The 26,798-nt window shown below is 42.1% G+C and overlaps 2 protein-coding genes across 3 annotated transcripts in view; one reads left to right on the top strand and one right to left on the bottom strand.

The window, feature by feature from the left end:
- SERPIND1 (serpin family D member 1) overlaps window positions 1-15,256 on the top strand; it is a 33,714-nt gene extending 18,458 nt beyond the window's left edge. The window contains exons 3-5 of the mRNA XM_033956602.1: window positions 7,679-7,952; window positions 8,235-8,376; window positions 14,616-15,256. Coding sequence (XP_033812493.1) covers window positions 7,679-7,952; window positions 8,235-8,376; window positions 14,616-14,807 — 608 coding nt within the window. The 3' untranslated portion in view covers window positions 14,808-15,256. The remainder of the gene's footprint in view (window positions 1-7,678; window positions 7,953-8,234; window positions 8,377-14,615) is intronic.
- Window positions 1-26,798, bottom strand: part of PI4KA (phosphatidylinositol 4-kinase alpha) — a 261,800-nt gene that overhangs the window by 156,469 nt on the left and 78,533 nt on the right. The gene's annotated exons all lie outside the window — the stretch shown is intronic.

Raw genomic sequence — 26,798 nt, 5'->3', positions numbered from 1 at the left:
AAAGAATTGATAGAAAAGAAGTCCGCAATGAAGCTTCGGATTTTATCTTGGAATGCAGGGTCTAGGAGAGTGGAAGTATTGAGCCTCCAATTACGATTAGGACGTGTGTGTTGTAACCCGATGGGAGCGTGATCCGAAAGAATAATAGGATGAATACTAGCCGCTCGAATCATAGGGAGGAGAGATTTAGAGATGAGAAAGAAGTCTAGTCTGGAATAAGAGCGGTGAGGGGCAGAGTAAAACGTGAAAGATCGTTCATCCGGGTGAAGTAATCTCCAGGGATCGCAAAGACCAAGATCTTGAATAACATTGTGGAGTTCAGATCGCATTTTGGATGGACGAAATTGTGAATGGGAGTGTCTATCAAGATTTATATCTAATGGAAGATTAAAGTCCCCTCCAATTATTAAAGGATAGTCGGCTACGTCTAGCAGGGTGTCCCTCAAAGAGTCCATGAAGGAAGGTAAATCAATATTTGGAGCATAAATATTGACAATGGAAACAGAAAAGTCACCAATCTGGACTGAAGTTGCAATCCATCTACCTTCAGGATCCGACAATTGATGTAAGACGCGAGCTTGTAACGAAGTTTTTACAAGGATGGACACTCCTCTTTTTTTATGAAAAGCAGGGGAAAATATATGTGTAGCATATCCTGGAATACGAAGCTTGGAGCAGTCTATGGGATTAAGATGAGTCTCCTGCAGCAAGAGAATATCATAATCTTTCATTTTAAGATAGTCTATAATTTTCTTACATTTAAGTGGTTGGTTGATTCCGTTGACGTTCCACGATACTAATTTAAGAGAAGACATATAGGTAAAAGAGAGAGTCGAAGTAAAAAATGTCATGACAGGGGATGTCCGCCCCGCACATTAGTGAAGTAAGAATAAAGAAGAAGGAAGATTCACATTTATGAAAAAGGATAAGAAGTCCTCTCCAGGATAGAGAAGAGAGGGGAAAGAGCACCAGTTTGTCAAACAAGTGGAGCGGGAAACACAAGGACCACCCAAAATCAGGAGTTATGTTATCTCATCAGATACCAACAATTGTAAATGTTAGAGGGATGTATTGCCCAAGCCTGTCAGCAACATGGAATATAATGTGAACATATGTGGGCAGAAGCCAAAAGGCACCAACATAGGCTGCATATTTTACAAAATACAATGCATAGAACATGAGAAAAACATATAAATTATATGAAATAGAATAAGGTATGAAAAGCAATGAGAAAAGGAGAGAAGAAAAAAGAAAAATAACATGTTCCGTTCAAATATCAACAATGATAAATGTCATCTGTATACATTATTTAAAGGGTTAAGAAGAATAACATTGGAAGGGCAAATGTAAGACCAGGCAAACATGCGACCGTATGGGTCATACAGCCTAAAGAATCAGGCAATAAAACATTGTAAGTATGTCATAACAATAAGAGGAAGGAAAAGATGAACAGTAACATCTACACTGGATCAAGGAGCGAAATCAGTATGAAGCTGCTTCTGGTTAATATAGAGGATATCCAGGAGGCGAGTCTGGGTCAATGGGAAATCTGAGGGAGACAGTCTCCTGGAAATAAAGCCAGCTACCCTGAGCTTACCTAAAACTAGTTCAATATATCTAGACAGTAACAGAATAATGGAAGGAAAATTGATAGTATGAGGGGAAAGAAACACAGCCAGTATAAGTAAAATGTTATATGCTTGGGAGAGAGAGAGAGATAAAGTGCATGACAAGAGGCAATTCATTATTCCGGAACTTGGAGGCGAGGAGGATGGCAGTTTGAGTGCAGAGCTCCTCTCCCTGGACATTCTCACTAAAGATTTTATAACTATTTAATCCCTTCAGTTTAACTAAAGTGATTTCAGATGGCTTCAAGAAAACAACTTACATTGGATACTGTATTTGCTACAGATGGGAAAAGTAAAAGACCAAAACCAAACCCTGTAACACCATCTAACACCATTCCAGCAGGGGAGAGCCGACGGAGGAGGGCTGCAGTCCGGCCATCGGACCAACGGTCGGCTCGGGGGCCCGTTCCAGCGGGGCACCCGACACTGTCTTCGCTCCTCCTCCATTCCAGCAGGGGAGAGCCGACGGAGGAGGGCTGCAGTCCGGCCATCGGTCCAACGGTCGGCTCGGGGGCCCGTTCCAGCGGGGCACCCGACACTGTCTTCGCTCCTCCCCCATTCCAGCAGGGGAGAGCCGACGGAGGAGGGCTGCAGTCCGGCCATCGGACCAACGGTTGGCTCGGGGGCCCGTTCAAGCTGGACTTCAGTTTTGACTATTTTGATTTTATTTTCAATTCTTTTTAGTTTATGATATATTTTTAAATCTCATTTATTGTTTTACCACTTATTTTGTTTTATTTTATCATTCAAATTTCATTTAAAAAATTTCCCCAGAATTCTATTGCTTCAACGGTTCTCCCTCTGCATCTATTCTTACCTCCCCTCTTTTATCAACCTTTCAAAGTCCTTTAGATCATTGTAGTCTTATTAGAATGTTTATTTTCTTATTTTTCTCATCTATTCTCTATTTTATTTCTTCATTACTCTACTAATTGTCATTTTTCCAGGTACTTTAGTTAGATTGTGAGCCTTCAGGACAGTAAGGGAATTTCTAAGTACCTATTTTACTTATAATTTTAATGCACCCTATTGTCTATTTTTCTGTAAACCGCTTAGAATCCTAACGGAGTTTAGCGGTATATAAGAAATAAATTACATTACATTACATTATATGTAGCATAAATCCATTAATAAGTAAAATATATTAGAATAATCAAGGGAGTAGAGACGGTAATAAATTATATATCAAGGAGTACATAGAAAGGGTAACCATCATAAAAGCTGAGCATCAAAGGATTTAAAATTCATCATGGGGATATCAAAAAATATAATGTGTAATAAAAGTTAGGTAATAAAAGATATAAAACAATTTAGTATTGCACATAAGAAGGACAGCTATCATAAAAGTTAATCTAAGAATTCATCAGGGGGCTATTGAAAATCATATTGGGTAATAAAATATTGGTTAATAAAAGATATAAAACAAGCTAGCATTAATATATAGTCTAAGTAAATAAAAGAGGATTGTTAACAATTCATAAGCTAGTGGAATAGAAAAAAAAAAGGTAAGAGAACATAAGTTCATCAGTCAGTTAATAAGGTAAGATAACACATAGGAAGGAGAAGTATCATAAAAGCCAGACTAGAGATGATTTAAAATGAAGCAGGAGAATATTACACATTATAAAGGGTAATAAAAATAAAGCAAAAAAAAAATATAAAGTACTACAGCAATATTTCATAGACTATGGTAAATAAGAGCAAGTTATTAAAAATACATCAGTGAGGGAAATAGAAAAGGGGGAAGTTGACATGAGTGATATATAATCCAGAAAAAAAAAGACATGAGTTCACCCACCAGTTAATAATTTAGAGTTGTACACAGAAGGGATAAATATCATAAAGAAAATAAGCTAAAAATGATTTGAAATTCATCAGGGGGATATCACAAATATAAAGGATGATAAAACTTAGACAGTAAAAGATGTAAAGCTATTTAGCAATAACTCATGTGCCAAGATAAATTCAAAAGGGGGTTATAAACAATTCAGCGACAAGGAGAATAGAAAAACAACCTAGTAAGAAACAGGTGTTCATCCGTCAATTGATCAGATAGAACTGTATATGTGAAGGAATGGTACCAGAAAAGCAAAACTAGAAAAGATTCAAAATTCATTAAAGAAATGTCACAAATAGTACTGGGTAATAAAAATTAAACAACGAAAGGTATGTAGTATTTTAGCAATAGTTCATAGATTAATATAAGTATAGGAAGGTTATGAGGAAATTAAAATGAAGGAGAAAAGAAGTAAAAATTTGTAAAGTTGTATTGACATCAGTAAATCCATGAGTTTAAGATAAGACAGTAGAATTTCATGGCATATATTTCACAACATCCGAGGTACAGAATGACAGAACAGAAATAAATTAAGAAACGTTGGACAGAGATGTGACATATGGTGAGGTACTTCACATATAAAGAGGGAACAAGAAAGAAAAGAAAAAGTGTCGCTGTAAGAGGAGCAAGGATTACTATAGCATTAATCGTCGAGCTAGAAAATATATACAGAACAGAAAAAACAGAGAAATGCCAATATACCAGTAATTGATTAAAGGTTCAGTGATTATGGAGAAACGGAGAATGAGAAGGGAAAATGACATACAGTAAAATAGGGTAGATCTTTGAGAGAGAGAGCACGTGTGAAAATGGCGGCGAAAGTCCAGGCACAGTCAGGTACAGAATATAGATGCAATATAGACAGGGCTGCGAAAGGAAAAGGAGGATAAACAAAACTAAAATAAGAAGGGGTGAACACCCCGAGTGCGGGAAATAAAATCCTTCAGTGCAAGTGAGAAATGAAGACATCGGAAGAAGTAAAAAAAAAAGGCAAAACACAAAATGGCGAGGAGCAAGCGCATGAGGGAAAAGGAAAATTTAGAGAAGAGCGGTGCGACATACGAAAGTAAGAGAGAAACAGGAAAGAGGAGGTTTTGAGTACAGGCAAGTAAAATGAGAGCAATAATATCAAGTCAGGGTAGAAAAAGGTAAATAGTCCATGAAGTTGCAGGCAACGTGGTGGAGAGTCCAGTGTCGGGAACCAGACAGCATACGGCGGGAAATAGCAGGAGAGTTGCACCACCATATCCAGCGAAGGGAGCAGTTAGTAAGATAGTCAGGAGGTGAAATCCAAGCGCAGGCAGGTTGAAGAGAAGTATGTCGTCCATTAGGCTTGAAGATAGATCGGTGAAGAGATCGAGGCAGGGAGCCGGTGAGCACGTGTTGATAGTGCACAGAAAGGGTGTAGCGCCAAGTCCAGTGTAGGGAACCGCAGGCAAAGCAGTCAGAAAGCATTTACCCCATTTTTGTCTGATGGAGCCATGCACGAAGGACCTCCGGATCGCTGTAGTTATCCGTTTTGTTGCGATAAGTCACCCGGAACCGAGCAGGATAGAAGAGTCCGTATTGTGCGCCGAGGTCTCTTAGGTCCTGTCGCATGGAGAGGAAGGACTTTCTTTTTGCCGCAGTGGCTGGAGCCAGGTCGGGAACGATTATAATTTTGCGTCCCTGGTGTAGCATGGACGCCTTCCCCTTCGCGGCATTTAAAATTTGTAAGGCATGCTGGAAACGGAGCACCTTGACAACCAGCAGGCGTGGGCGCTTGTTTCTAGGTTGCAGAGTGGAAGGGGAGTGATGAGCGCGTTCGAGCTCCAAAATCGGGGAGAATTCGATGTCCAAGAATTTCGGAAGCCAAGATGTCAGGAAGGTAAGTGTATCATTACCCTCAGCCCCTTCTGGCATTCCAAGGATCCTCAAATTAGATCTACGGCTGCGGTTAGCCATATCCTCGAGGTCAGCAGTTAGTTTAGAAATGGCCGCCGAGTTAGCCTTCATTGTCGGGAGATCTGCTTCCACAGCCGTGACTCGATCAGAAAGTGAGTCAAAACGCTGTTGAGATGCAGCCATCTGTGTGTGTATTGATTCTAATTCCCTTCTCATATCTTGCGAGATTTCCATGTGTGTTTTCATCAAAGATTTTATTGTTTGCAGTTCTATAAGGATCGGGTCAGTTTCCTCCACGAGGTCTGCAGCGGAGCCAGGCTTCTCAGGAGAGGGGGAAGTCGATTTGAGACGTTTACTCGCTGGAAGCGTATCGGTTTTAGATTTTTTGCTGGCCATGTTGTACTAGTAGATATAAAACTACTAATAAGGCTTCAAATGCAAAAAAAAACAAAAAAAAAGTAAGAGGAGTATGTAAATTCTGAGCGATTATCTTAGAAAAGGGTGGGAGCAAGCAGCTCACACGACCATCCTATTCAAATCCAAACCGGAAGTCCCACCCCGCCAAGATTCCATCTATGTGTATGTCCACCTCCAAACTACACACCATTGCATTTAGGCGCCTTTTAATAGAACATAGCCAGAATATTGACATTTACATGTGGCTGTGCACACACATGTACGTGCTAGTATTCTGGTTATTTGCATGAGTATTTGGTGCCGCTTTATAGGTTTACCCTCTTGATATGGATACCCGAGGCCAACTTATCTGGATATCTTTAACTGTCTGAATATCACTACAATCAGGTTAAAATTTAACCTGACTATGCGCCTCTAAATCCTCTCCTCTTCGTAAACTGATCTCATTGAACATTAAATATGACCAGTGAAAAATTGTGTGCTCAGCAGCCAGGGACATTTAAAACTAAATATTCATCTGGTTAATTTCTAACATTCATCAGATAATTTTTTTTTCAATATCAAATCTCTAGACCTTCCTAAATGAAAATCTTCCCCTCTTAAGACTCAAAATTTAGTGGGCAAGGCTAGGGCAGTGTCAGGTCTGGGAGAACTAAGTACGTATCACATCTATGTTACATGAATATCTTCCATGCTACCTATTATGAAACATCATACTGTGCTCCTTTATATTTCTGATGTTATATGTTATGTTAATCAGGTTTTCTATTCTGCCTTTACCTATTCAGTTCAAGGTCAGATTACATTACAAGAGGTTAGGTCAGTTACCCAGGAAGTTATAATGGACAGTTTGACACAGACATTCAACAGAGTTGCTAGTACAGGTAGATCAGTACAACTATTAATACAGTTAAGTCATAATTACAAATACATAGTTACAAGTTCAAGTAGATCATCGGTGGTTCATCATTATGTCCTAGGAGTTGCATTAGACAGACTAGAAATCTGCTTACAATTACCATTTCAGTTACTTCAGGGTTGGCTCCCTGTCTTAGTATAGAAATGCTTTAAAAAGTTTTCTGAATCTGAGACACTGGTCATAAGATCATAGTGTAAGTGGTAGTTGGTTCCAGCATTTTACTAAATGATATTGGATGAATAAGATAATTTGCCTGGTAGACTATTTCATGTTGGGATTCAGTTTGCTATCTCCAATTGACCTCATTGATTGTATTTACATTGGCCATTTTACTGCTGTTACACTGTTAATATAATCTAACTTATTTATATCAAGCTATACCTACCTGATGTACATTGCTTTGGGTGAATTTTTTTTCATAAATGTGATCAATAAATTTTAATCACTTGCTTACTCAAATACATAAAACAAAATTCCACTCTACAGCCAGCAACTTATGGGCTTCTAAATCAATCATATTTAATTTAACTCATTTACATCATATATTATCTAAAAAAATAAACTGGTTACTATTGACACTCAAACTTAAAGACATGCCATCAACATACATCAATAAAAATTCCACTTTAAAATGATTTACAACTCTTCCCAGAGCATATGCTTACTGCAATAAAAAAGCTTTTATTTTCTGAAAGAAATAATTTATTTAATTTCCTCAGATTAAGAGGTAGGCTATTCTATAAAACAGGACCATCTGAGCTCCATCTTCAGCTGAATGGACTTCATAAAAGGAGCACCTTTGAGAACACTTTCTGTTTTAGCAGGTACTAATGGTTACAAGTTATCATATTCAAGCAGCAGGCTATTTGACTTGTGATTAGTGTCTATGCTTTTAAAAGGTGTCTGAAAAAGCTTTCCTAAGAATAATCTCGTACACTTCAGTATTCTCACAGAAGATGACTAAACATAAACATCATATCTCTGAATGTACAGGGACCTGGGAAATCAAGTTTCCAGTGGAACAAACCCAAAATCTAAATTTTCGTCTTAATGAAAACAAGGTTGTGAAGGTGCCCATGATGAAAACAAAAGGGAACTTCTTGGTGGCCACAGATCATAAGCTGGACTGTGAAGTGCTCCAACTTCCCTACATTGGAAACATCAGCATGCTGATCGTGATACCAAACAAACTGTCTGGCATGAAGCTGCTAGAGAAGCAGTTGACCCCCCAGGTGGTGGAGCGATGGCACAGCATCATGACAAACAGGTGCTTCTGGGAACACTTTGACACATGCGGGGGTGGATGGGATACCTCAACACACATGTATGGGTAGAGTAGGTGAAAGGAGATGTCAGATACAAGAAGGGGGGTTTGATGTCTCAGGAAGGAAGTCTGTGGATGTGTTAAGCAGGCTAGAGTGAGGACAAGATGTATTTTGGGATGTCTAGATGAGGGGAGAGAACATGCTGACCACATGGTTAATGACAGAAGTAATTGGTAGTACAAATTAATGACTGCTGCTCCTAAAACATTTCTTTCTTCAATAAGAACAAGAGAAGTTTTTCTGCCTCGGTTCAGAATAGAGAGGAATTATGACCTGACACAAGTTTTGTCCTCAATGGGAATCAAAGACCTGTTCAATTTTGGAAACTTCTCTGGGATATCAGATCTCAACCTCAATGTCGGTCTGGTAAGTTGACCCAATGCCATCATAAGGTTTGGTGTAGTTCTTCTCCATGTTCCATTTCAATGCAAAATGTCCTTGTCAATCCATGCCATGTACATGCCACATTTTAAAACAGTCTGTCTCTAGTCTAATCTTTTAGATAAATGATTTTTTAACACAGGACTTTCTTAACATCTGCATCTCTGTCAAATTAATCAGTGTTACCAAACTGAGTCTAGAGTGAGATTGTTTTGTATTTCATTTTTCTCTCTTACTTTTCTGTTATTGCCCTTTGGATGTGTTTACTCCAGGGGGAATTTTGAGCAGTGCAGAACTTGTGCAGAATTCCCCACCTCTGCAGAATTCTGCCTTTCCTGCACATAACTTTGTACAGTCTGCTGCACTATGCAGCACAGCACATATGCTCTGTTTCCAGCTGCCTCCCTCCCTGCACACATATCACGCCAGCTTAGCAAGAGGAAGACCTGCACACATTAGGCTGCTTCTTCCTTCTCTACCACCTTGGAAACTGGCAGTTACATTAAGCTACATTTATTTATTTCGTTTTCTATCTCGTCCTCCCCAAAAGAGCCCAGGACAGATCACAGGTCAACATACACAATATACAGTTAACAGGTTACAATTTGTCATAGTTACAGTACAAGTTTTCAGGTACATGACTCAAAGGAACAGTCAGACTCAAGATGGCAAAGGAGCAGGAAGCAACCCAATATGTGACTAGGCACTTGCTTCACTGGAGTGATGTGTGTGCTGGGGTGGGCCTGATAAAAGGTGGATGAATGAACAGAAAAAGGCTGAAGAAAGAGAAAAACTAGAAGTATGCCCCCCTTGAGAAACTAGGGGCTGAACTTACCAGGGGAAGGGATACAATCTAAGAGAGAAATGGAGAAGGAAGAATCTGAAGAGATAAACTGATATAGTGGGAATGGGGGGGGGGGGGTATTTCATGCCTGGGCATGGGAGATAAGCTAGTCCTTACAATGGGGGAATTCTACACAAGAAAACTAGAAATAAAGTATGCAGAAGTTTCAAATTTTTGTGCAGAATTTCCCCAGAAGTAATTTGTTGTATGACAAAGAAGGAAAGAGAGAAATGTTTTTATTTAACAATTTATATACCACGTAAAACTAAGCGGTTTAAACACTGGGTACATACATATTCTCCTGGTCACCCTTTAGTCGCTAAACATATAATACAAACTTAAATTTCCCATCCCCCCAGGGAAAAATAATGCAATATCAAAAGCAAACATTATCAAATCATAATTTCTACAAATAAGATGCAGAAGAGCATTGAATAAAAAGTCTCAGGTGGCCTGTCCTTCCAGTTAGCTTAGCAGGGTTTAAAAAGGCTTGGATAATTTCCTAAATGAGAAGTCTACAGGCCATTATTGAGATGGCTTGGGGAAATTCACTGCTTATTCCTTGGATGATAAGCAGTATAAAATCTGTTTTACTACTTGGGATCTAGGTAGGTACTTAGGACCTGGGTTGATCACTGTTGGAAATAGGATATTGGGCTTGATGGACCTTCGGTCTGTCTCAGTATGGCAATTCTTATGTTCTATAATGCCAACTGAATGGCCCAAAGTTCCAGTCTGTTGATGAACCACTTTCTCTGGGAGGCTGACCACTTCCCCTGGACTGGGCGACCATTGCATTGGCCTCCCCAGCTGAACAGCCTGGCATCCATTGTGAGAATCACCCACAAAGCTATTCTAAGTAGGCATGCCCCGTAATAACAACTGTGAACAAAACCATCAACTAATACTGCTGCAGGAATCCGGAGTCCACGTAGTGTCATTTGAAAGAATTCCAATTGTGAGGACCACCGAAACAGCAGTGCACTCTGGAGAGGACACATGTGAGCCTTTGTCCAAGGAACTACATCTACAGTGGCTGCCATGAAGCCTAGCACTTGGAGGTAGTGCCACACTGATGGAGCTAGCTTGGCCATCATGTCCGAAATCTGAGTGCAAAACTTCCATCTGCGTGCCTTTGGAAGATAGACAAGGCCTTCCGCTATGTTGAATAGAACTCCCAGGTATTCCAGCAATTAGGACGGAATCAATAGGCTTTTTTGAAAATTTACAATCCAGCCCAGGCTCTTTAAGACATGGACCACTTGAGTCACTGCCTATTCTTCTTCCGAGAATGATGGAGCTCTGATCATTTAGTTGTCCAGGTATGGATGCACTTGCAATTAGAGAATGGCACGGTGGCTGTTACCCAGGGGTAACATTAGTTTCCAAAGTAACTTGCTCAAGCCGGCCGAGCCTGCCTGCAGTCGCGTGTGTCTGTGGGCGGAAGCTTCTCCTCTGATGCAACTTCCGGTTGCATCAGAGGAGAAGCTTCCGCCCACAGATGCACATGACTGCAGGCAGGCTCCGGCAGCTAGCAAGTTATTCTGGAAAGTAACTTAAAACGCGCCGCGAATGTAAGGGGGGAGGGAGATTCTAGGGGTGCTGAAGGGCAGTGAGATGGTGAGAGAGAAGGGTGGTGGTGGAAAAGAAAGGAACAGACGTTGAAGGGGGGTGGAGAGGAACAGACGCTGAAAGGAAATGGGGAACAGAGAGTGGGGAGAAGACGCTGAAGGGAAATGGGGAACAGAGAGTGGGGAGAAGACGCTGGAAGGGAAGAAGACAGAGATGCCAGACTATGGGGGGAGTAGAGGGAAGAAGATAGGTGCCAGACCAATTGGGAGGGGGTGAAAGGAGAGGCACAGAAACAGAGCAAATGGAAGATGCAGAGAGAAGACAGACAGTGGATGGAACAAATTGAATGAGAAGATGAGGAGAGCAGAAACCAGATAACAAAGGTAGAAAAAAAATTTCTATTTATGTATTTTTTTTTTTTTTGCTTTAGGATAAAGTAGTATATTAGTTGTGTTGATAAAAATTTATAAACAAAGCCCTGCCAGCTGAACATCTATTTCTCTAGTTCAGCAGCCAGAACTTTGATTTATAAGAAAGGAATAAGCTAAATATTGCAATACTGAGGCTTGTATTGATGCTGCGGGGATAGTGGTCACGGGGACAGGGCAGGGACAGTAGTCAAGGGGACGGGGCGGGGACAGTGGTTGCGGGTATGGGGAAGGGGCAGGGATATAATGGTCGCGGGGATGGGGCGGGGACAGGGACGGTGGTCATGGGGGACGGGGCGGTGACGGACACAAATTTTTACCTGTGTCATTCTCTACTTGCAATCCTGCCCTGCAGAGATGAACTGCTACCACCACCATCACACCTTGGTGAATGTGTGGGGTGCTGTTGCCAGACCAAAAGGAAGCACCGAGAACTGATAATGTCTTTCCAGCACATGGAATTTCAGGAATCTCATGTGTTCCTGAAACATGGGAATGTGCAGGTAGGCTTCTCTCAAGTCTAAGGAAGCTAGAAATTCCCCCAGAGCTACAGTTCTGATTACTGACCGCACTGTGTCCATGCAAAAGTATGGAATCTTTAAGGCCTTGTTGACATATGTGAGATCTAGGATGGTCTCCAATCTTCTGAGCCTTACTTGGGCACTATGAAGTATTTGGAGTATCTATCCAAGCCTGATTCTTCTGGTGGCACTGGATCTACGGCCTGAATTTCTACAAGTCTCTGTACTATTGCTAAGAATCTGCATGCCTTTTTTGGGCACCCCACCAGGAAGTCCACAAACCAGTCTGTTAAGGGATAGGTGAACTCGAGCTTGTATCCTCCCCAAATAATCTCCAACACCCAGCGGTCTGAAGAGATATGCACCCAGTCCTCTGCATACACAAAGCGCCTTCCATCTATCCTTAGGGAAAAGGCTTCGGCCCTGGCATCACTGTGCTTACTTGAAGCGGAATGAGAACTGGAGGCTTGGCTTCGCCTAGGTCCTGTGAATCTCTGCTATGATCCCTGATAGGATCTCTGAGCTGAAACTCCTCTTGATACTGTTGAAAGCAACTGTAATTATGAATATTAGACCGCTCAGAACCTAGAGGCTCATGGTCTGCTGTCAGGCAGAGATTTGGGCCAGCAATCTGCCACACTAGCCATCAGATCATCCATACCCTTTCTGAACATCTGTCCTTTGAAAGGAAATCTGCTGAGAATAGCCTTGGAGATGGACTCTCCTGCCCATTGCCTGATCCAGAACATTCTGTAGGCTGAAATGGAATAGGCCAAGACTTTGCTCATGACTCTGATGAAGTCATACATAATCTATCCCTGCTAGCATAAGCTGGGGCAAAGACTCGCCCTCTGCCAGGGTGAGCACACACATCTTGGAATGACAAGCATGTGCCACAAACGAGGTTGCTGCAGCTGCTTTGATTCCTAAAGCCTTTTTAGGACCACATCCAGTCTGCAATCCTGTGTATCCTTTAATACGACATCTCTTCACTTGGCAGGGATATGCACTTGGTTATCTGAGCTACCAAGGAACCACCTTAGGCTGAGCAAACATCTGTTGACGCTCATGTAGGATACAGCCTAGACATTGTTTTGGCTACCTTTAAAGAAAAGACGTGAATTAAGCTCTCACTCCGCAAAGGATAGACCACTGAGTGGAAGGAGCCTGCTGAGAGTCAGCCGACATACAGTGGGATCTGTGGTCCAGTATGTGACCCTGTATCTCCCAGCAGGGAAGACTCACTCTGTGAGATCAAAGGCATACAGACTGATCCCTCACCTTCCGAATCCCTGTCAGAAAGGTCCAAAGGATCCTGGTCAGCTTCTGGCAATGCTGCTGATGTGCCCTGGAAGCCGAAGCCCCCCTGCACAAGCCCTGGCTTGCTGTTAGATTTCATATATCCTGGCTATCCAAATAAGCTCTCCACATAAATTTAGGAGAAAAGACTTTACAAGGCAGCAGCAAGTCCCCTCTAGGTAACTCCACCTTACATCTCTTAGGCTCCATAGCTTCCATGCTCTTGTGCTTAGGTACAGCACTGTTTTGGGACTCTTTCTTCATGTTATTCACATCATCCGGTGTGCCTACTCTATTGCCGATTTTGGTATCATCCACAAAGAGGCAAATCTTACCCAATAACCCTTCAGCAATATCATTTATAGAAAAATGTTAAAAAGAACAGGCCCAAGAACAGAATCTTGAGGCACACCACTGGTAACATCCCTTTCCTCAGAGTGATCTCCATTGATCACTACCCTCTGTCGCCTTTCACTCAACCTGTTCTTGATCCAGCCCGTTAGTTTGGACTGGAGAACTTTGGAAAAAAAATTGGGAAATCCAAGATGGCCACTGTGGCAATGCTTTGATGCCAAAAATGACTTTACTAAAAGTTAAAAAAAACTCAGAAAACAAGATTTTAGGGGTAGGAAACCCTACATGATGTAGCAGAAACTTCAAAAATAGGTTTTTAAGACCCCTTCTCCCCCCCCCCCCCAATTTTGCCCATAGGCTGTAATAGCCTTATTCACTATGACATGTGCTCTGAATGTGCTGCAGCCTGCTTAAGCTTTAAGCAGTAGCTGGATCTGGGAGAAGAATCCCTGCCTCAATCAGCCAGTCCATCTTCAAGCTGCCAGTTGGACCAAGTCAGACTGATCCTCAACCCCTGCGGAACCACACACGTGAAAGGGGGAGGCAAAATTGCAGCATGAGCCCTGCTGAGCCCCCTGCAGATGGCTAATAGCCTGCGCTCAAGCTCCTGAAATTTAATAGGTGAGCTAAGCTACTAGAGATATAGACCCTGAGCTCCACAAAGATTTCTGCAGGCTGACCAAACAGGTTCCCAAGGGATTAATACAATACAATACAGTGTCTTATATACTGCAATTTTCTACAAGGAATCTATGCGGTTTACAATAAGATTTAGATCAAGTTCTTAAGTTACATTTTTTGCAGTAACATTAAGCTGTCAGCTGAGGACCCAAGTCTGCTTCTCCATGCAGGCAGAGTTTTCCCCTGCACTGGGAAGCTCTGGTGCACCAATAGTCAAAAAACTGTGCAAAATACCAAAATTAATAAAGAAATATAAAGAGCAGATCAGAAAGACACCTTCTGGCTCATGTGTAAAAGGAAAAACTTAAGGGGGCAGCAAAGTCCTTGGTAGGATGAGGAGAATTAAAAACCTAGAGTGGATTCCTTCTGCACGGCTCGCAAGCATAGGGAGAATACCCTACTGTCCAGAATGACACACCTATTGCACTAGAAATTCATGACACACCTATTCCACTAGAAGTCCATTTAAAGTGTTATTGCACTAACCAATCATTGGTTTTCCTTGTCTTCTCTCTATTTGCACAGTTCAAGCACCAAGGTACAATCACTGTCAATGAAGAAGGCACAGAAGCTGCAGCTGTGACTGTGGTGGGGTTCATGCCCCTCTCCACCCAGACCCGCTTTATCGTTGATCGCCCCTTTAACTTTTTCATCTATGAGCATCACACCAAATGCCTACTAGTCATGGGGAAAGTTGTTGACCCTACTAAGCTTTAAGTTGATAAGAGTTATCTTCTGTCCACTCAATATCCTCACACTGAACCTGACCCCATATTTAGCACTCACTCTAGCACTCTAGCAGAACTTCCAGTGGACAAGCCCAGACTACTACAGGTGTGCTGCACTGCTGACCTCATTTCTCTTTGCTCTGTAACTGCTCCTGAACACTGTGGTTATTGTAGTTCAAAAAGCTTCTTAGGTTGTGACTCCTCTTCTTCAGATCTTCTGAATGAGAGGTCAGTGGAAAGGTCTCAAAGAGAGACAACAGGGCCGGAGGCTGCCCTGAACCCACCAGCAACATGATCTCCAATACCAATAGCACACAGTGAATTAATTTCCCCCTTAGTACTAAAGCTTCAGAGATACAAAAGTATATGAAAGAAACAGTTTTGCTACTAAGACTTATGTACCTTGAATAAATTCTGTTGATAAGAATGACAATGAAAGTTTGCTGTTTTTATGTCCTGTGCACAAGTTATTGCAGTGTCTTTCTAATATGAGATCAGCTGTCTCTGATATATACAGCTTGGCTGCTTGTATTTCAGTAGCAGAAATGGGGCCATGTAAAATTCTCTAACAATTAAAAGAAGTCATCCGTGCAGTTGTCAGTAAAGTATACCCCTACATGATTATGTTCATGTCCACATTCTAGTACTTCACAATGTAAACACAGAAGACTCTTTTTATATAGGCAGAAGTACACTCCAGTCAATTTTCAAACACAAGTAACCTATGCATATAGTCTTTGAAAATGGCTCATAATATGAACTGAAGCACATACATAGCAAAGTTACTTACTTGCAGCAAGTGTTATCTGAGGACAACAAGCAGATGATCTCAAATGTGTAGAGACGTCATCCACAGAGCCCCAGTATAGACAGTCAACAAGTGCACTGTCACTTTAAAAACTTGAAGACCACCCGCAATGCACATGCGTCTGTGCCTTCCCACTCAAAGCCGGCTCACAGGATCAGCAGTTTAATAAGACAGCTACTATAAGAAGCCAAATAGGAGAGATGGAAAGGATGCAAAAATATCTGCCTGCTGTCCTCAAATAACATCTGCTACAGGTAAGTAATTTTGCTTTATCTGAGGACAATCAAGCAGTATATTCTCACATGTGGGACTCTCTAGCTGCCAGTATCATGACTCTGAGAAGAGGGTTATTGACAACTACAATGAGCTTGGTGAAGTCAACAAAGTTGGAAGGAAGTTCACATCTAAATAGAGAATAAACTTTGTAGATCTGCTTGGCCAAACTGACTATCCTGTCTGGAATAATTCTCCAAAGAATAGTGGTATGTAAAGGTGTAAACTGAGGACCAGGTGGCTGCTTTACAGATGTCCTAGGAGTGGAACGTAGATGGGTTACTGAAGTTGCCATTGCTTGAATGTTATGTGCACCGACACTGCCTCCAAGCATCAGCCCAGCCTGAATATAACAAAAAAGAGATACCAGCCATGTGGAGATGGTTCTCTTGGCTAAGGGAGCTCCAAGTCTGTTAAGATCGAATGAGAGGAACAGCTGATAAAACTCAATTCCAACTACTGGTCCAGGCCCTGATATTAGGACTCCTAGACTACTGCAATATCCTTTACCTACCCTGACCCACAACCAGAGTAAAACAACTACAGACAGTGCAAAACACAGCTCTCAGACTGATCTACTCACTGAAGAAATATGACCACATCACCGCGGCCTACCTAAACACTCACTGGCTCCCAGTACATGCACGAATACTTTTAAAATTGTACTGCATTCTTTACAAAGCCCTAAATGGCAATAGTCCAATCTACTTAATCAATCGCCTAATTCGGAACAACTCATCCAGACCAAGGAGAACACAGACTCCCTTCATTCACCCCCCCCAATAAAAGATAAATAGTGAAAGAAAATGTACGACGGGCTACTCACCACGCAGGCAGCGAAATGAGACAACCACCTCGCTGATTTGCTAGCCTCAGTAACAAACTACAAAACCTTCAGAAGAGAAATCAAAACCATGTTAAAGAAATTTATCAAGACAAGCTCATGTCCTAACTGGTTACTTCAATCTATCTCCAGAGCCCAATTGTTCCAACTAAATAGCTATCTTGTAATCTTCTGGATATGACCAGAATCGCCACTTATTGTAATCCGCCTAGAACTGCAAGGTATTGGCAGAATAAAAAACACCAATGTAATGTAATGTAATGTAAAGTTCTGTGAGGTTTGGTGCAATCCAAGTAATAAGAAAGAGCACATTTACAGTCCAATGTGTGGAGTTCAGCTTCACCAGGATAAGAATGAGAAAGAAGACCAGAAGAACTATAGACTGGTTCAGATGAAATTCAGAGATGATTTTTGGGAGGAACTTGGGATGAATACAAAGAACTACTCTATCATGGTAGAATATTGTAGAAGGTAGATCTGATTCTAGCGCTTGCAGTTCACTGATAAGGAGTACAGATGTAAGAGATATAAGAAATATTACTTTTCAAGTGAGATACTTGAGAGATGGTCAAGAGTTGTTCAAATGGAGGCTTTATTAGAGTAGAAAGTACAACATTAAGATCCCAAGTCACTGGAGGAGGTTTGAGAGATGGCTTGGTACAGTAAAGGCTTGTCATGAATCTGGAAACTAGAGTTAGAGAGGTAGAGAAGGTAATCCACGACTGAAGGCAGAGGACATGTGATTGGATCCAATGAGTTAAGATTACACTAGACTGTGAAGTGAGTTCACTTGAAATGGTAGCAACGCTGTGTGGAAGGTTCCCTAGAAGCTTCAATGACTGACACTGGTGCAGATTGCATGAAAGCATCTATTCCCTGGAAGCAAGAAACCACACTGTGGAAGCTGACAAATGTAGATTGGAATGGAGATGAGATTCCTCATTATGTATCAACAATGTTGGAAACAATGGAAGTGGAATGAAATACTGTGCACTGAGTTGGAGGAGGAGAGGGAACCAAGGCTGAGATGGCCACCAAGGTACTATGAGAATCATGGTGACTTAAGTCATGTCAAAACTTGAGCAGAATCTTCCTAACTAAAGGAATTGGACGGAAAGCATAAAGAAACTTGCTCTGCTAATTGAGGAAGAATACATCTGATTGGGAGTGTAGAGTCTGGAACAGAAGAGTGGAAGTTTGTGGTTGGGGGGAACGCAAAAAGATCCACCTCTGGGGTCCCCCAATTTGCAAAGATCTGGCACAGAATGGTGGAGTTGAGTGACCATTCATATGGTTTAAGGAGTCTGCTCCACTTGTTAGCTAAGAGACATTCTGCTTTCCTGTTAGGTAGACTGCCTTCAGGAAAATGTTGCGAGGAAATTGCCCAAGATCAGATTCGTATCGCTTCTTGATAGAGTTGGCGAGATCCCATTCCACCCTGTTTGTTTATGTAATACATGGCTACTTGGTTGACTCTTTGAATCAATACTACTTGATTGAGGAGGCAATCTTGGAAAGTGCATAGAGCATAATGGATTGCTCAAAGTTCAAGAAGGTTGATATGAAGAGTTTTCTCATAAGGAGTCCAGCTGTCTTGAGTATGGAGGCCATTGAGGTGGGCTCCTAAACCAAGCATGGAGGTATCAGTTGTCAAAATCCTTTGATGTGGTGGCACCTGAAATAGGAGGCTCTTGGAGATTGTTTGGCGATAATCACCACTGGCTTTCAGAGATGTAAGGTCACTTTTATCTGTTGGGAGACCTTTGGATCAGAGGTGTCCATTGAAAGTTTTCTGAGATATAGATAGGCAAATGGAGTTACATGTACTGTAGAGGCCATGTGGCCAAGAACTCGTAGCATTTGACATGCAGTTATGTAGCACAAGAGGAGACCTTCTAACCAAGACAAATTGGTATGTCTAGTTTCTGTTGTGGTAAGGCACGAGTGAATTGTGTCTAATAGGACTCCAATAAATTCCAGAGTTTGAGTAAGTTCTAGATTAGACTACTCATAGTTCACTGCAACACCTAGGAGTTCATCCTACTACAAACACAGGAGGCAATAGGAATCACAGGCAAAGTCTACAATTGGTTTGAAGGATTCCTCCACTCAAGAAAATACTAAGTTAAAGCAAACAAGAAACAGTCAGAATCCTGGAACAACCCCTATGGAGTCCCCCAAGGCTCCCCACTATCTCCAACACTCTTCAACCTTTACATAGCCACACTTGGCACACGCTTAGATGAAATAGGCATAACTTCATACAGCTATGCAGATGACATCACCATCTTCTTACCTTTTGACTAAACCAACCCCAACACAACAAACTACACACTGCACTAGAAACAGTGTCAAAATGAATGAGAGACCACAAATTAAAGCTGAATCAAGACAAAACAATTTCTTACTTTTAGAAAAAAACAAAACTCCAACCATAACAAACCTAGAAATAGACTCCATCACATAGACTCCATCACATGCAACCCAACCTAAAACTGCTGGGAATAATGATAGACAAAGACTGCACCATGCAACTTCTAATCAGCAAAATGATCCAGAAGGCATTCACAACCATGCGCAATCCAAGGCAAATCCGAAAATACTTCAACAACGAATAATTTAAACTCTTGGTACAAGCGCTAATCCTAGGACTCCTGGACTACTGTAACATCCTATACCTGTCATGTCCAACCAACATGCTATAACAATTACAAACAGTCCAAATTACAGCTTACACTGATTTACTCGCTGAAAAAATATGACCACATTACCACCACTTTCCGAGATTCACACTGGCTCCCAGTACAAGCACGCACACAATACAAATTCTACTGCACCTATTCAAAGATGTAAATGGAAACGGACCAAGCTATCTGAGCAACCACCTAATCAGGAAAAACATATTCAGACCAAGGAGAACTCATGCACACTTTACCCACCCCCTAATCAAAGGTATACAAAGCAAAAAAAAATATACGACAGATTATTAGCCACCAGAGCAGCGAAACTAGACCGCCACCTCTCCAATCTGCTATCTATGACTTTCAACTACAAAACATTCAGGAAAGAACTTAAAACTTTTCTATTCAAGAAATTTGTCCAATGATCTAACTAAACCTGATTGACCCTCCACAGACCCTCCACATACTACAACTATTAACCATGTATTCTCCCTGGAAATGTCCAGGCCAACTCTTGTTGTAAACCGCCTAGAACTGAAAGGTATTGGTGGGATAGAAGACACCAATGTAATGTTGTAACTATCAAAGCCAGACAAGACTGAATCCAGTAAAGAGTGTCCAACTTTTGTGAAGTTACTGGGACATGAAGTGGGCATTCCCAGTTTTTAAACAAGGCTTTCTTCATGAGGTTGTGAAGAGGAACCTTTATGCAGTCTTTAGGCCACTCTTTATAATTAAGTGCATCCATAAGTTCTGCCCAAGGCTCTGTCTCAGACTCCATATTTATTGGAAATGCTTGCTCCGTCTGTCTGATGTACTTAATAAAGATAGACTCTCTAGGAGTGACCTTCTACGAGGCAGAGGAGAAGATGGATCTGAAGGTATTCCATATGACTCATCTGCTGACAACTCTGGATAGTCACTAGAGGAACATAGATGTCAGAGTCATAATCTCTATGGCTGGTCCTGCAGATTGAGAGCGATGATGGGAACATTGAGGAGGGTGCTGATGTGAGTGTCTCGAAGAGAGTCGAGAATAAGAGGATGAACTGCACTCCCTCAATGTGGGTGCATGCCTCTCTCAACATAGTTGGAGCCTTTGGGCATTGTTCAAACTGAGTTGAGGCTGAGAGTGTAGAAGCAGGATTTGGCACCGAATGCGCCTACAATATCCCAGCTAGTTCCTTCTGCAACAGCATGTGAAGCTGTTCTTGCAGAGATGGTGCCAATACCATTGTTAATACAGGTATATTAGGTGCAGAGGTTGTGTGTCGAAGCGTTGGGGACCTCGATATTGAGGCACGCTTCAGAGGTGACACCAACTGTAAGGACGGTAATCTGGCATCAGTGCATCGATGCTTAGAACACATCAATCGTGTAGATGCCTGAGATGATGCTGACTCGTCTATCTTGTGCTGAATACTGTATGTTTTAAATATATCAGCCTCAGACCCATCACTCCACCACCTAGCAAAAATTTCAAGCGGGAAGAATTACATGGCTCTTCATCATCGGCCCCAGCATTTTTTTCATCTAATCTAATATATTTTCAACTAGTCTTATAGCCCGTTACATTAACGGGTGCTAGAATGTGTGTGTGTGTGTCTGTCTTTTTTATTTTTTCTCTCTCCTTAGCAGCTTTCTGTATTTCTGTCTGTCTTTTTTTTTTATTTCCCTTGGCTGTCCACTACCACCCTTTGCCTGCTCCCCCTGTCCATTCTCCCTTCCTTTTACCTCCCGTGTCCTCCACCACCCCATCACTGCTCACCTTATCCAGCAGAAGCCCTTCTCCCTTTGTTTTACCTCCCCCTGTCCATCATCACTTCCTTCCTGCTCCCCCTGTCCAGCAGTAGGCCTGTCTTCATTTTTCTGCCCCCTCCCTGTTCATCAGCACCTCTTCCCCTGTCCATCAACCCCTTTTCTGCCCCTCCATTTCCGTGTGTTGCAGCATTTCCCTCCCACCCCACTTCCCTGTGCAGTATTTTTGTCCCCCCCATACCTTCCTCCTGAACTCCATGCCCTACTTATGTTAAAATGCTTTCCGGGTTTCTGTATTTTTTTTTTTCCTTGGCTGTCCACTACCACCCCTTGCCTGCTCCCCCTGTCCATTCTCCCTTCCTTTTACCTCCCCTGTGTACTCCACCACCCCATCACTGCTCATCTTATCCAGCAGAAGCCCTTCTCCCTTTGTTTTACCTCCCCCTGTCCATCATCACCTCCTTCCTGCTCCCCCTGTCCAGCAGTAGGCCTGTCTTCATTTTTCTGCCCCCCTCCCTGTTCATCAGCACCTCTTCCCCTGTCCATCAACCCCTTTTCTGCCCCTCCATTTCCGTGTGTTGCAGCATTTTCCTCCCACCCCACTTCCCTGTGCAGTATTTTTGTCCTCCCATACCTTCCTCCTGAACTCCATGCCCTACTTATGTTAAAATGCTTTCCGGGTTTCTGTATTTTTTTTTTTCCTTGGCTGTCCACTACCACCCCTTGCCTGCTCCCCCTGTCCATTCTCCCTTCCTTTTACCTCCCCTGTGTACTCCACCACCCCATCACTGCTCATCTTATCCAGCAGAAGCCCTTCTCCCTTTGTTTTACCTCCCCCTGTCCATCATCACCTCCTTCCTGCTCCCCCTGTCCAGCAGTAGGCCTGTCTTCATTTTTCTGCCCCCCTCCCTGTTCATCAGCACCTCTTCCCCTGTCCATCAACCCCTTTTCTGCCCCTCCATTTCCGTGTGTTGCAGCATTTCCCTCCCACCCCACTTCCTTGTGCAGTATTTTTCTCCCCCCCATACTTTCCTCCTGAACTCCATGCCCTACTTATGTCGACATCTGCCTCGGGGGGGGGGAGGAAGAGAGAGAGAGAGCTTCGGGCGGCCAGCAGCCGCCGCGGCCGACATCCGACTCGGGCCGCCGCGGCCGACATCCGCCTCGGGCCGCCGCGGCCGACATCCACCTCGGCGGGGGGGGGGAGGAAGAAGACCGTAAGCCGCGCATGCGCACTTCCTAGCTACAGCTCACGGAAAACTGACGCACGCATAGGAACTGCGCATGCGCGGCTTACCGTTTTATTATATTAGATAAATTACTTTAAGATTCAATAAATAAATAAATAAATATCTTTCACTGGACTTTTAATTAGCTTTTAACTTCAACTTGTCATAGTTTATCTTTTACTTATTTTATGCGTGACCCGGGAGGGAATGACCCGACATGTTTCGCAAAGTGCGCTTTATCAAGGGTCCCCCTAGAAAAGAGAAACAGACAATATTCTCTATTAACCTGTGACTCCTACCTTATTTTCTATTTTTTTTTATTATTATTATTTTAAACCCCCAAACCAACTCACCATGGCCGCTACTGCCATCCGACTCTTAACACGCTTAAAAGAGTGTTAGGAATCGGATGGCAGTAGCGGCCGTGGTGAGTTGGTTAATAGAGAATATTGTCTGTTTCTCTTTCCTAGGGGGACCCTTGATAAAGCACACTTTGCGAAACATGTCGGGTCATTCCCTCCCGGGTCACGTATAAGATAAGTAAAAGATAAACTATGACAAGTTGAAGTTAAAAACTAATTAAAAGTCCAGTGAAAGATATTTATTTATTTATTGAATCTTAAAGTAATTTATTGAAAATATATTAGATTAGATGAAAAAAACGCTGGGGCCGATGATGAAGAGCCATGTAATTCTTCCCGCTTGAAATTTTTGCTAGGCAGTGGAGTGGTGGGTCTGAGGCCGATATATTTAAAACATACAGTATTCAGCACAAGATAGACGAGTGAATTTGAAGTGAAAGTGCTGAGTCTATTTGGGTTTAAACATCAATGTTTGGAGGCTATGAGATGATGCTGAAGCATGAATGGAAGAGGAAGTATGCTTATGCTTCTTAGCCTTTTCTAGGAATTTTCCCTGAGACAGGCAGCACCAATGAAATAGACATTGCTGATGCCATCAATACCAGTGTTGATGCTGGAACTGCTGGATGTTGAGTATCAGCAACGGAGTCTCCAGCCATTCTCAATGTAGATGACTGAAAAGTTTTTCATACTGTAATTTCCTGGCTTTTAGTGACCTTTCTGCAGTTTAGAGCAGAGCAGGCAGTAAATATCATGGTGTTCAGGACCTAGGCACTGGACACACCAGTTATGTAGGTCTGTACCTAAAATGGTCCAATTACACCAAGTGCACTGCTTAAAGCTGCTAGAAGCCTTGGACATCAAAAGAAAAACCGCTGACGCGAGGTCAAAGGACTCAATGGTCTGGGGAGGTTGAGTAGATAGCAGACCAAAAAAGGCTTGATGCTCCCAGCCTGAAGACAGGCTGAAGAGAGCCCAAAGGCCCAAAACAAAAAAGACAGAGAAAAATTAAAAAAAATTTTAACTGAATAAAAAAGTAGTAAGGGAAGACACAAAATATGCATACAAAAGATATGTGCAAAAACATACACAGAAAAGACGTTGAAAATAGACGTACAAGTTTGACGTGCTGAGAGAAACTCGAAGAAACAGCTTCTCAGCTTCGCAGAAAACTGAGAATTGAAGGTCACACAAGCCAGCTTCGGGCAAGAAGGCACAGATGTATGCACAGTGCAGGCAGTCTTCAAGATTTTAAACTGACAATGCACTTGTTGACTGTCCGTATTGGGGTTCTGTGGATGATATCACCCACATGTGAAAATATACTGCCTGCTTGTCCTTGAATAAACATTTATTTAACCATTTCTTCAAATTTCTTCATTTCTTTGAAGCAAAGTTTAAACAGTTAAATAAAATGTTCTCTTAGCTTCTACAGTTGGCATCATGATTGTTGCAGTTGTTCGGGGGAAATTCCATTGGTCACAGATTTGAATTTTGGCAGGAAAGTTCGTTGATACACAAATTTGAATTGTGGTGGGAAAGTCCATTGGTCACAGATTTGAATTTTGGCAGGAAAGTTTGTCGGTGCACAGATTTGAATTGTAGCAGGAAAGTCCATTGGACACAAATGGGAAAGTCTCTTGGTGACATTTTTAAATTCCGTCAGAATAAAAGCTGGAGGGAGAAGGCGTTTGTCCTTGGCCCCAGTCCTTTTTGTGCTAAATTTCTTTTGGATGAGCAGTTGCCATGCTTTGATTATGGAAAGCCTTTTATCTTCATTTAAGTTATTCAGGTGTCTTGCTAACTCTATTGCCTCTTTGAGTCTTCTCAGCCACCAGCAGTCTTCTTTCTCCAGGACTTTTGTGTTCTCAAATCTAACTGTATGACCAGTTTCCTTGACATGGAGGGCTACAGCTGATTTTCCTGTCTTGCTTAGCTTGTGGGGGCTCTTGTGCTCTTTCAACCTTTCCTCTATGGTGCATCCAGTTTCACCAATTTAAGACTGGCCACAACTGCATGGGATTTTGTACACTCTAGGGGTTTGGAACAGAGGTAACTGGTCTTTCACATGTATGAGTATGGATACAAGTTTCTGTAGTGAACTGTAGACTGTTATTTTTCTTTAGCAGTTTCCCTATGCAATTTGTTATTCCTTGGACATAAGGGAGCACTACTATTTTTTGTTCTGTCATAGCACTGTCCTCCAAAGGTTGTTGGCCATTGATTTCATGAGTCAGGTTGTCCATGAGTTTTAGGGCTAGAGAGGTAACCCTTCTACTGTAGTCATTAGCAAGAAATGTGTCCTCGAGGGTGTCTTTTTCTTTCTTAAGACTGCCCGAGTTGCAAACTCTTAGTGCTCTGTTCACTAGTATACATAGAACCCCTTTTGTAGCTGGATGGTGATGAGACTCTGCTTGCACATAACGGTCAGTAAGGGTGAGTTTTCTGTATACTGTGTGTCCCAGGCTTCCATCTGACCATTTTCTGATCATTACATCCAGACAGGGAAGGCATCTATTGGTCTCAGTCTCCATGGTGCATTTTATGTCAGAGTGGCCGCTATTCAGATGGTTTAAAAATTCACAGAGGTTTTCCTGTCTTCACAGACCTCTGTGAATTTCTAAACCATCAGAATAGCATCAAAATTCAAAATTGTGACCAATGGACTTTCCTTCTACAATTCAAATTTGTGACCAACAAATTTTCCTGCCAAAATTCATATTCGTAACTAAAGGATTTTCCTGGCCTAGAGAATGGCACGGGGTCAGAATTTGTCACCGTCCCTACAGTTAACCGTGAGAAACCATCCCTGTGTCATTCTTTAAGGAGAGGGGGAAGAATCAGAGTGTGAATGGGCACATCCACTGACCCTTAAGCCTTGCATTGAAGAATGCTGGTATAGAAAGACTGAGATTGAGATAGACACTAAAGAATGACACAGGATAGTTTCCTGCCTCAGTCACCTCAACTCCCAGCCAATCAGGTTAGAGGATCCACTAAATATAAAGACAAACTGCAGTCCTCACAGCATGATGGCTGAAGCATCAGCTCTCCCTACTCAGATGTGGTGAGACTCGGACAACTGCAACAATCAGTTAAATAACAGTTTCATGCAACAAAGCTTTAACATTATAGTAGTATAAAGGCAATTTTTAAAGCAATTTGACTAGGCTGGAGCAGTAAGAGTTCTAACTAATCTAGTGGAGAGTAAATGCCTCACATACATTGAGCTGGGAAATAGAGCCACAGCTGCAGAGAAATTCTCCGCTTTATCAACGGGTCAAAGAAAAAAACACCATGCCTGCAGTGTCTGATCAAAATCCATTGTGCAAGCTTGTTCAATATTTGCTCTCAACCCCCTAATGTAACCATTAACTCCTCTGAAGACTGATGCTGTTTATTTTAGGCTGGGGTTGAAGGGAACATTATGGGCTAGCTTTACTGAAGTATACTAATGTGCATTATTAGCAACTAGATCTTACAGCAGTAAATAACATATGTTCTTTAAGAAAGAGTCATAACTATGAACATTTATTCTGCCTTTATTCTGCCACAGATCCTAAACATCACATGCAGCTGGCTAGACAAATCTTTGGGGTTTAAATTCTTTCTCCCTCTCAGCCTTCCATACTGAGCGGGTACAAGCTATCCATGCAAATCACTTCAGGGTTGATATTCAAAGCAATTTAACTGGCCAGAAATGGCTCCTGGCTGGTTAAAATCACTTGTGCAGAGCTATCCGCTGATATTCAGTGACACTTAACTAATTATTGTTGCTGAATATCATCACAGACTGCTAAAGTGAAAACCAGCTAGTCTGTGAGCTGTACAGAGGCAGAGTCAACACTTAGTGGTTAAGCGTCAATATTTAGCACTCAACCGGCTAAGTTAAACAGCCATATCGGACTGCAAACAAGTCAGTCCTATCTTTATATGGTGTCACTTAGATGGTTAAGTGCTAAATACCACCCTTAACTACATATGAGCTAGCCAACTCAAGGATCCCCCCCTCATCCAATGTAATC

Source organism: Geotrypetes seraphini, chromosome 8 (genome assembly GCF_902459505.1).
Source record: "Geotrypetes seraphini chromosome 8, aGeoSer1.1, whole genome shotgun sequence".
Classification (NCBI taxonomy): Eukaryota; Metazoa; Chordata; class Amphibia; order Gymnophiona; family Dermophiidae; genus Geotrypetes; species Geotrypetes seraphini.
Note: the sequence above shows the minus strand (reverse complement) of the source record. Positions and strands in the feature narration are given on the sequence as shown.